The sequence below is a fragment of the Larimichthys crocea genome, unplaced genomic scaffold (assembly GCF_000972845.2).
Source record: "Larimichthys crocea isolate SSNF unplaced genomic scaffold, L_crocea_2.0 scaffold630, whole genome shotgun sequence".
NCBI classification, from domain to species: Eukaryota; Metazoa; Chordata; class Actinopteri; family Sciaenidae; genus Larimichthys; species Larimichthys crocea.
In genome coordinates this window covers 49,977-61,311 of record NW_020858293.1, presented here as the reverse complement: position 1 = coordinate 61,311, position 11,335 = coordinate 49,977, and the positions used below count along the sequence as shown (strand labels likewise).

Below are 11,335 nucleotides of genomic sequence, written 5' to 3'. Positions count from 1 at the left end.
CATTGTGAATATAAATGTAAATGTTAGTGCTCTTTATTCAGAAAACCCTCATGTCACATCAACATTTCAGGATCTGGTTATTATAGACACTGATTAAATGTTAAATATAAATATTTCAATATTTATCATCACAGTAACAGTGTTACACACATTAGTAGCTGTAAACACTCAGCATTAGAAAAACACATACGTTGGTTTGGTGCTAACATAAGCAGTAAACATTTATAATCATCACTTTAAAAGTTACATACGTTGTTTTTGGTGCCTATTTTTTACCAGATATATTAGTGTGTGTGTGAATGGGTGTATAAGAGGCATTAACTTAAAGAACTTTGTAGAAAGGCGCTTTATGAAGTTCAGTCCATTTCCTTGTATTAGTTTACGGGCAGATCTGCCACATCCAATATGGCGGACAGTTGACGTATCGCGACCAACGACCAACCCGCTCAATGCGGCGTCTATGTATATATGTCTATGGTGGTAGCTACGACAGCTGTTGAAAACAGAAAATACGTAGCGGTCCTCGTGAATGGCTCTTTGTGCAGTTTTTTCATTAACGTTACAATGCCGCCAAAATAAACCAATTGGGCTTCCCTGTCTTATTTGATAGCTCGTATTTCAACAGTTGTTAACTACGACATCCACAGATACACTAAAGGTAGCCACAGTTAACACAGTCGCTCGTTAAACCGTTACACCGGACATTCTACTCTCCCAGCAGACTACCCATGTGCGTTTCTTTCTCTGGCGACTAATGTCCCGTCTTGGATGGAAACAAATCCACAGGCGACATAAAGACGGGCGGCTGCGGGAGGTGGGAGAAGCTACACGCGCTTTATGTTTCCCGACGTAAAGAGAACGTTCCCGGCTTTGGCTTGAGGCTTGTTGTGGACATTCTGCATGCTCTCATGTAATAACCAGTAGGCTAACCTCGCTGTGAGACACAGAGAGAGCTAGCGGGCTTTAAATAGGGGTTTGCTGCTACCACACGTCTTCACTCGCATGTTAACTACAAATAAGGCAGTTTAGAGGTCATGCTTAGTCCTTAGTCTTTATTTAGTCCTTAGTCCTTGGTATGATGGGACCAGGTGGGGAATGGTAGAGTGGGGTTGTTTAACTTTCAGTTGGGGCTGTATATTGACAAAACGCGTGGTCAAAGTGAGGTTGCAGCAGTATTTCTCAATTCACACAACCGGGTTCTTTTCTGTTCTTTTAGTATAATTTGCTGTCATGGTGAACCACGTTCAGCGCCTGGACTGTAGTATGCAGTCATGTAAGAGCGATTCCAGCGGGGCCAGCAACAGCGGCGGAGAGAGCTCCAAGGAGAGCTCCCGGTGTTCTACGCCGGTTTTGGACGCAGATCGGGCGGACAGGCTGCGGGACAAGATGCGGAGGAGGATGGAGTCTGGAGACCGCTGGTTCTCGCTGGAATTCTTTCCTCCTCGCACAGCCAGTGGAGCTGTCAACCTCATCTCAAGGCATGTGAACTCAAACTGGATTCTATAGAAATACGCTTAGAATCGAACCACCCAAAGGTTAGACACAAGGACACGTTCAAAACATTTAGTGAAACGTTGTAATTTCTTATTTTAAAAAAATCTTTGTCTCAGCACAAACTCCACTGTCCTCCGGCTGCCTTGGTCAACAACAGTGGGCAATAGCTCCAAGAAGCTAGTTGAATTATATGTCACAGTGATCCACTTTGATCCAGTTCTGGAGTTCTAGAAACGAGGGTTACTGAAAGTACAGAGATCAATGGCAGGGTTCATCAACGTGGCACTATCACTAGTGATTCAAACAACAGCTGGACCGTGTTTTTAGAACATGTCATTTCTCTTCAGATTTGACCGTATGGGCTCTGGAGGACCGCTGTTTATTGACATTACCTGGCACCCAGCAGGGGACCCAGGCTCAGACAAGGAAACCTCATCCATGATGATTGCCAGCACAGCAGTCAACTATTGTGGTCTGGAGAGTATCCTCCACCTGACCTGCTGCAACCAGACCAAAGAAAAGATTACTGGTTACTTGGGCAAAGCAAAGCACCTGGGCCTCAAAAACATCATGGCACTCAGGGGAGGTAAGAAATGTGACATTCATAACAACCCTCCTGTTGTCTTCGGGTCTATTTGACCCATTTTCAAAAGTTAATATGTCATAACTTTGATGGTTCCACACTATGGTCTTTGCAAGTCAAATTAATTATGACTATTTTTGTAGAATTTTGTGTGTTTTATTAAAATTTACAGCGTCTGTGGTCTTCCCGGGTCAATTTAACCCACCCACATTTAGTGGTGAAAAGGGTCACACTATTGCGCTTTCCAATGAGCACACACACACACACACACACACACACATGCACGCACATGCAGACACACTCAAAGAAACAGGTGTTCCAACTCTTTGTAAAATTGTAAACATTGGCATTGGGCCTCCAGACAACACACAATTTCAAAGCTACACATTTGTAAACATGCACATACACACACACACACGCACACATTTTGTGCTTTAACAGTCAAACTAGATGGGTCAGTTTTACCCAGGAGGACAACAGGAGTGACTATTTGCTGCCATTAAAAAAAATGAAATGGTTTCAAAACAATATCCTGACTAAACTTTGACATATACCAGTCTGTGATAATGCATCAACATATGTGCCTCTGACCCTAACTATAGTCAAAATAATTTATAATTCCTGCTTTTTACTCAAAAATGTGTGGTAACTTGTAGTTAATGACTCTGAGTGGCTGGGAAAATTCAGAAAAGAGGAGTAAATATTAGTTCCACCCCTGCCCAAACTGGTTGTTTATTGATTAAGAGAATTGTGTTGAAATGGCACCTATGAGGGAGACATGTTCTGTGATGTCTGTATAATGTGTTTTCATGTTCAACAGTTCAGTCCTGTTAGTTATGTCACATAAATGAAAAATGTTGCCTAAATAAACAATGTGGCTTCCAGCTGAGTGGTGATGTATTGATCTTTCTCCAGACCCAGTGGGAGCAGACTGGGAGGAAGAGGAGGGAGGCTTCAACTATGCCATCGACCTTGTTAAACATATCCGGTCAGAGTTTGACGATTACTTTGACATCTGTGTCGCTGGTATGTTTTGTTCCTCCACACTGGTAGTAGAAAATTTAGGTAAAACTCCCTTTAAAGAATCAGTAAGTGAATTAAATATGTTTGTGTCCAGGATACCCCACAGGCCATCCTGAGGCAGAGAGCTATGAGGAGGATCTCAGACACCTGAAGGAGAAGGTGGATGCTGGAGCAGACTTTGTTATCACCCAACTGTTCTTTAGGGCAGAATCCTTCCTGAAGTTTGTGGATGACTGCAGAGCAATTGGTATCACATGTCCCATCCTACCTGGAATCTTTCCCATTCAGGTAACTCAGATTTTATATTTGTGAATGTATTTTTGCGCAATTTTGAGTCTCCTAAAGACATGTTGCGTTTGGTGTCCGTAGGGAAAAAACGTGATAGCGGTATTTTATTCTACTGAAACAATTGTTCACATTCAATGTTCAGATAATAAACTTTTGTTTATCATTGTAAACAGATATGGTGATATCTCAAGGATGTGTATTCATTTGAACTAAAATCAACAACAAAAAAACACTAGGAAATGACACATTATTTCAAATGTATCGTGTGCGTCACGTTCAGGATGAAACGTTTATTAGAATTCAGGTAACTCACTGCTGCTTCCATGAATAGAAATACTGTTCTTATTGTCATGAACATATCACAGGCTGATTTTTTTTATTTTTTTTATGGCCTTCTACTGGTAAGCCAGTTCTACAGCTTCATGAAACTGCAAGGACCAATATCCTTTTTATTGTTTTTAGCATTTTCAAACATAGGCACAATATGTACTGTAAGTATGACATGCTTGCTTTATTAATTAGGTGAAATAAAATAAAGAGTGATAGACAAACATTGGCATATTAAATGTAGAAGATGCATACATACTTATCCGTAAAAGTAGGGTAAACAACACTAGGTCGATTCATTACCTCCTTGACAGGATTCTTTGTTTTCATGATTTTTCATATTTTTTCAGTAGCCTGATTGCAAAGAGTTCACTGTGCTCCTGCTGTAGCGCTTTGTTCCACTGTGCCCTGCGTTTTATTGGACTTTCCAGAGTAGATGTTAGCCAATAGATTTGCTAGGCCAATATTAGCAATGTTAGTATTAGCATGTTGGTTGATGAATAACAGGACATCAAACTCTGAAATATCAATAACCAAATAGTTTCTGGTGATCAACACATCATTTCCCATGTGCACAAGACATATAAAAGTTGAACCCCATAAACCGCAACCAGTCTTTTGTGCAGGAGAAACTCTTGAGTGCTTACCACAGATCTTTCTTTATGTCTCTGTAAAGACTCCATAGATTGAAGATGAAGTTAGAAGTTGAACTTTACCTTGTTCATCTCCAGGGTTACCAGTCTCTACGTCAGCTTGTCAAACTGTCAAAGCTTGAGGTACCAGAGGAGATCACCAAAGTCATCGAGCCCATCAAAGATAATGATGCTGCCATCCGTAACTACGGAATCCAACAGGCAGTGGAGATGTGCCATGTGCTGCTAGACAGTGGCAACGTACCAGGCCTCCATTTCTATACACTGAATCGAGAGGTTGCGACCATGGAGGTGCTTCGACAGCTGGGCCTGTGGATAGAAGACCCCAGGTGACTAATGTCTCTCTGCTTGCTTAATACTCCCAGTTCAAATGTACTTCATGCTCTAGCAAAGTATAGAAATGTTTTACGGTATTTCCAAGAACTTGAATTTAAACTTTAATAATGTTGACAGTTTTTATAACAAAAGAAATATGTGTGTGCTGTGTTATGTTTCCAATAAAGCATATAACATTTCACATGTATCTATATCACAGTATGGCTAGTGATCTGTTATACTGGAAATATAATGAAAGTTGAAAAGTGTGACATCTACAGCCCTTAACAACACATTTTCATAGTACTCCTGTATACATCAATAGCACAAACAGCATTCATGTTAAAGGGTGCTAGGTTATCCAGCATCAACAGTGTTGCTGTTTTGTAGATCAGGGTCATTGTATGCTATGGAATGGAATGAAAAGGTTATAGTTTGAGAGCTTGTTTTGTTTGACAGGCGGCCTCTTCCCTGGGCAGTGAGTGCCCATCCTAAACGGAAGGTAGAAGATGTTCGACCCATCTTCTGGGCTTCCAGGCCCAAGAGCTACATCTACAGAACCCAGGACTGGGATGAGTTCCCCAATGGCAGATGGTGAGCTCAATTACACGTGAACAGATACTACTACTACTACTACTACTACTACTACTATGATAATTATATATATATATATAATGTCGTCCCTCGCTATATCGCGGTTCACTTTTCGTGGACTCGCTGTTTCGCGGATTTTTTTAGTGTAATTTTGCATGCTTTTTTTACAGCGTACTGTAACAGTATGGACGCGCATTGTGCTCTGCGTCCTGATTGGCTAAGTGAGAACCGCACGTGTGTTCTGCGTCCTGATTAATTAAGGGAGTACTGTACAAAATGCGTGTAAAAAGGTGTATAAAAGTGTGTGGTTAGGGGGTTTACGGCCTTAAAACATGTATAATAATTGTAAAACTTACTTTGCGGATTTCGTTTATTGCAGGTTATTTTTAGAACGTATCCCCCGCGATAAACGAGGGACCACTGTATATATATAAATTATATTCTGCAAAATTTGAATTTCCTCATTGATGCATTTTTTTAAATAAATACATAATTTAATTATGTTATTAACAAATTTACTTTCTTAATTTGGATTAATAGAGTTATGTGAATGACTGAGTGTGAAGCCTACTGTCAAACGACTAAATGGTGTCCTGTTATTGATGTTTTCAGGGGAAACTCCTCGTCTCCAGCTTTTGGTGAGTTAAACGACTACTACCTGTTCTACTTGAAGAGCAAGTCATCCAAAGATGCACTGCTGCAGATGTGGGGGGAGGAGCTGAAGAATGAAGAGAGCGTCTTTGAGGTCTTCACCTGCTACATCACAGCCCAACCAAACTGCCATGGTCACAAGGTAGACAACTGGAACAGAAAATGTTTCTACAACACAGAAGACTGATAACTTTCTTTACATCAAACTGTTGATTGCGTGTGTTTTTCCTGTGTTGCTCATATGAGCTAAATGACTTCTTTGCCCAATCAGCACCTGTGTGTGTGTGTGTGTGTGTGTGTGTGTGTGTGTGTGTGCGCGCGACCTTAAGCCAAGACCCTGTTGTGTCAGGTGGTTGGTCAAGGTACAGCTCTTCATGGTGGTACTGACAGACATCTCTCTTCTCTGGCTGTTTCTTTCTCTTCTTGAGTATTCATAGCATAGAGGACCTGAAGGGTTGCTCTGAGAGTCCACAAGGCTACTGTAGGTCACACTATGAAAGCCTTGTGGACTGTCAGGTCACACTGAGATACATGGTTAGATCTTGCACAACGCCAGCATCTGTTATGTGTCCTTATCCATTTAGAAAGTTGGTCTTAGATAGCTCTGTCTCTAGCTGTGTATTTAGAGACTGGGGGGCTGTCATGGTGTCAGTGTATGAGGTTGCAGAATTAAGATAAGAATCTGCAACAAGTCTGGGCCATACAGCATTAAGGTCTGCTTGAGGCTTACCACTTCATCTCTGGTACCCTGTGATCAGTTGTATGGATGACATCTTAACTGCTGGTGAGGTGGCTATTGATTGATCCCTTATGACTTTAAGCTAAGTCATCAATTTCTCCAGCATGTTCAGCATAGGTTCGATGACTGGAGAAGGCTTGTTTGCTTCCTCAGTTCCTAGCCATGGACAGGGGTCAGGCCAGTCACCATCTTCTCCCTCCAGCTCTTCCAGTGGAGGGGGAGGTGGAGGTGGGAGGTACTTTGGAGGACCAGATTTTGCTTGTAGGGGTGGCCTATCCTCAGGTAGCACACAGTGTCAGGAAGGTTAGTTGTGACAGGGTGACATGGTGAGTTGGTGTGTTGGACTGATCACATCAGCTTTTTCTTGTCTTCTTCAGTTCAGTCAGTTCTGCGTATAATGCTCTTTGAGACTGCTGTAGCTGCATTTTCTTCCTACGGATTTCCTCTAATTCTGACAGATACTGTCTGGGGAGTCTGGAAGTTCCTCTGAGGTACACGATTGTTGATCTCTGGATTGCTTGATGATTTAGTGACAAGTGTCCCGATCCAAATCGAATGACCAAAATCGCATTACAGTAACTGTGTGTTGCAACTGAGCATGTTCTCTAAATGTGGTTTTACTAATCCAGGCATCATGTTACGTTAGCCAGCAACAGAACTAAGCTCATATTATCTCATACTTTGTGGGGATTTCAATTGCAGGTTGGATCCTGTACTGGACCGATTGTTTTTTTCCCCCAATGCTGGTAAAATGAGTGAATCTGGCTCACTCATTTAGTCCTTCATACCTTATTATGGTGTCTCCGATGTATGTTAATATCTCCACCCAAACAGGAGGGGGTATTCCTTCTTCTCACATGTCCACCAATGTCTAGGATAGACTCTTTCCTTGTCAAGATCAACACTGGCCCTCACCTGTGGTTATCAGAGTGTAGTGATATCTGACCAGGCACGCTTCCTGGCCTCCCTCAAATGACGAGACATAGACATTTAAATCGACTTAGATGATGGTTTTGTGAAATTTATGGAGGAGCAGATTACCTTCTCCTTTGATACAAATACCTCACCTGAAACCTCTAGCCTGATGGTTTGGGATGCTTTAAAGGCCAACTGCAGCTGCAGCGAGAAATGTAAGAGAGTTGAGGCTGCACTTATCCACATGTTGTGGACATGTCCCAGCCTGGAAAAAATACTGGAAAGATGTTTTCCAAACCTTATCTCTAATCCTTAATTTTGAACTAGAGCCCAACCCGGAGAGGATGACATGCGCCTAACTTCATCAGGTGCTGCACTGTCCTTTGCCTCTATTTGGACTAGACTACAGCTGACTCCAGCTCTGTGCTTAACTACTTACTTACTCTGTGCACATCTCACTCTCAGGAAGAAAGAAAATAAGCGTCTTTCCCAAAATGTGAAATTGATGCTTTAAAGACAAAAATTAAAAATTAACCATGTTGATCAGGCTATGGTTCCTGCTAGGTAATGTGTTTGCCATGGAATGATGAGCCTCTGGCCCCAGAGACCAACCTGCTGAAAGATGAGCTAGAGAAGGTAAACAGAAGAGGAGTCCTCACCATCAACTCCCAGCCCAACATCAATGGCAAATCTTCCACAGACCCTATAGTAGGTTGGGGACCTGCAGGGGGCTATGTCTTTCAGAAGGTAAGAGAACTTTTTGTCTTGTTTGTGCGTTTGGTTGGAATGGATAGAGAATGGGGTGGAATGGATAGAGAATGGGGTCTTCTATCTGATATGGACTTGTAGTTAAAAAGTGCCTTTGTGATCTACCAACCACTCAAATGCTCATTAGGAGCCATACAGTGCTTCCTATCTGCTCACACTGATGCTCATACACATACATTCACACTGACATCACAGCTATTGAGAGCAATTTGGGGTTCTTGCACAATGACACTATGATTGGACTGCAGCAATTAAACCCTCAAATTCCTAGATGACCCACCCTATGTCCTGAGCCACAACCATCCAGATGCTACCTTAATCCTCTTGTTTTAAATCCAACAGGCCTATCTGGAGTTCTTCACCTCCAGTGAAAATGTAACTGCCCTCCTCAAAGTGTTGAAGAAGTATGAGCCCCGTGTCAACTACCACATTGTTAATGTGCATGTAAGTTTAAACAGAAAGCTTCTGTCATTCCATGTTTGTGTGTGAGCATTTAGTTCAATATGTCACATTAAATATTATTTTATGCAGGGCCATAACCTCACCAACGCCCCTGACATGCAGCCTAACGCTGTGACATGGGGGATCTTTCCTGGCAGGGAAATCGTTCAGCCTACTGTAGCAGACCCAGTCAGCTTCATGTATTGGAAGGTAAGATAAAGGTCTGCCAGTGCTGAAAGGGATTTCACTTATCATATATGATAATAGATAATAAAGCTTTTTGCCTGTCTTATGGAAAGGTTAGTGAAGTAGAATTGGCACTTTGATGTGAGATGATGGGGACATCAACATAAATCAAAAGCATATTGTGTTTGCCTATTACCCTTTGTACCCTAATATTTTTTACTGGAACAAGTACCACTTGGACAAAAGTGTCCAATGTGTTTGATGCCATAAATAAGGCATATTTGAGAATTTTTGCCCTTTTTTTTTTTTTTTTGCATGCATCTTCTAATCCACTTCTCCTCTATTGATCCAAAAAAAAAAAGCACATGAAAAGGGGGTTATTTCCGATATACTGAATGCAAATTGGATTTGGTTTGTGGGGATTATAACAGTCTTGGATATGTCATTGATGAGTAACACGATTGATTTCCAGGGTTTTTTTGTTTTTTTTTGTGTAGTCAGATTAAAGAAATGGCTCCCATAGACTTCCATTATTTAAAAATAAATAAAATAAATTGAAGTCTATGGGGCAATGGCATAAAATGGCAATGTGCACACATGACACAGACTAGCACACACACAAACAAACAAACAAACAAACAAACAAACACACACACACACCCACCCCTGTTAAGACCTTGTTTACATATAGGCCCAGGTGGATCTAATTTGCCTTCACTATATTGGAAATAACCCCCTTTACATGTGCCTTTTTTTTTTACCATGGACTCTATTTTCTGGCATTGGAGGGGTTAAATTATTTGAAATTAATTAAATCAATGGTTTGGATCAATAGAGGAGATTCATGCAAAAAAAAATGGAAAATAAATTCTCATATCTGCCTTTTTTATGGCATCAAACAGGCACATTTACCACATTGGACAAAAGTGTCCAACATGGTAAATGTGCCGGAAAGTTGATTTTCTCAGAGTTGGAAGGCGCATACAGGATTAGGTTTGGAATTCAAAAATTGGTGAAAAATGATTAACCTTTACCAATTTTCAAGGCTCTTTCTTAAACCACTATGAAATAGTCACAAAATGAAAATCAGAATTGGACAAAAGTGTCCATGTCAGACACAAAGGTTAAACCTGCCCCATGTTTTCCCCAGGATGAGGCCTTTGCCTTGTGGATTGAGCAGTGGGCTAAACTCTATGAAGATGAGTCTCCTTCACGAATGATCATCAAGTATATCCACGACAACTACTTCCTGGTCAATTTGGTGGACAATGACTTTCCTCTGGAGAACTGTCTGTGGCAGGTCATTGATGACATGTTTGAGCTGCTTGATGCACCTCCAGAGCCACTCAGTGATGGAGCAATCTCTGAATAAGATTCACTGTGTTTAGGGAAAGAAAGAAAACTGTGGAAGTGTTGATATTTTATGCATTGTTTAAAAAGCTGCTATTGTGAGTAAGAAGTGTACTTAACAGTATTTTTTACAGGAAAACTTTTTTTTTTATAAATGTTTTTACATTTGAGTGAATGAAAATATCGTTAAAAAAAAGTTTTTATAAAATATCTTTGAATATTTTTAACACTGAAACATAACAAATGAGAAAACCCCACAAAATTTTTAAAACAGTAAATGTTTTTATTTTCATGTAAAATAGATCTTTCATAATGTGTGATGTTGTTTAGATCAAGATGAGGTGTATGTCTGAACCTTTTTAACTTAGTTTGACCAGAGTTAATGGGAGTTACTGCACCTATAGTGACTTCATTAGCTATTCAGAGACCGCACCACTACACATTAACGAAAAACCCTATATGATGATGATATGATATCATCAACTAGAACAGTACAGAAGTCCACCAGGTCTGTCTGGGGGTATGGGGGTGGGGAACAGGAAGTGCAGTTAATCCAAGTGTACTCACTGAGCATTAAGTGACCACACGTCGCTGAACACCATTGGTTATCCCCTAAATCCCTTAGTATTTTTTCTTGATTTGCAGCTTTTGACATTTATGTGTAGAAAATATAAATAAATAAATGCCACAACACAGAAATGTACTCACACATTGTTTTATTTACAAAGACTTCATGACACAGCCTACATCCAATCTCTGGGCTTTTTGAAAAAAAAAAAGGGGGGGGGGGGGGAGGCTCAAGAGCTCTTCTTTCCATAGTGGAGTTTAGCAGCGAGGGGACCACTGATGTTCTGCTCTCCCTGCAGACTGTTCTCAGGTCAGTCTTCACCTACAAATACAACAAATACAAACAGTACTTGTTGAAGTCATGAGGGTGAGGCAAGAAATCCATTGAATTATTTAAGTTAGTTAGCGGCAGGCCAACAGCTGATCCCAGATGTAAACAAT

The 11,335-nt window shown here is 40.9% G+C and overlaps 1 protein-coding gene across 4 annotated transcripts; it reads left to right on the top strand.

The window, feature by feature from the left end:
• The first annotated feature begins 494 nt into the window (after window positions 1–494).
• On the top strand, window positions 495–11,030 carry mthfr (methylenetetrahydrofolate reductase (NAD(P)H)). 4 transcript variants are annotated; one of them, XM_010752642.3, is made up of 12 exons: window positions 495–658; window positions 1,217–1,478; window positions 1,842–2,080; window positions 2,993–3,103; window positions 3,195–3,388; window positions 4,447–4,697; window positions 5,143–5,277; window positions 5,890–6,070; window positions 8,147–8,329; window positions 8,693–8,794; window positions 8,882–9,001; window positions 10,128–11,030. In XM_010752642.3, the coding sequence occupies exons 2-12, from the start codon at window positions 1,231–1,233 to the stop codon at window positions 10,347–10,349; spliced, it is 1,986 nt and encodes a 661-aa protein (XP_010750944.1). In that variant the 5' UTR covers window positions 495–658; window positions 1,217–1,230; the 3' UTR covers window positions 10,350–11,030. The 4 variants fall into 4 exon arrangements, with proteins under 4 accessions (XP_010750944.1, XP_027132637.1, XP_010750941.1 ...); XM_027276836.1 differs by having other exon boundaries at window positions 495–730; XM_010752639.3 differs by having other exon boundaries at window positions 495–814.
• The last annotated feature ends 305 nt before the right edge of the window (window positions 11,031–11,335 follow it).

Bases quoted from the DNA above. Each gene is read 5' to 3' on its own strand.
- mthfr (XM_010752642.3), top strand. From the start codon at position 1,231: ATGGTGAACCACGTTCAGCGCCTGGACTGTAGTATGCAGTCATGTAAG. The intron at 8,330-8,692 runs GTAAGAGAACTT...TAAATCCAACAG, and splicing joins GGGGCTATGTCTTTCAGAAG to GCCTATCTGGAGTTCTTCAC. The intron at 8,795-8,881 runs GTAAGTTTAAAC...TATTTTATGCAG, and splicing joins ACCACATTGTTAATGTGCAT to GGCCATAACCTCACCAACGC.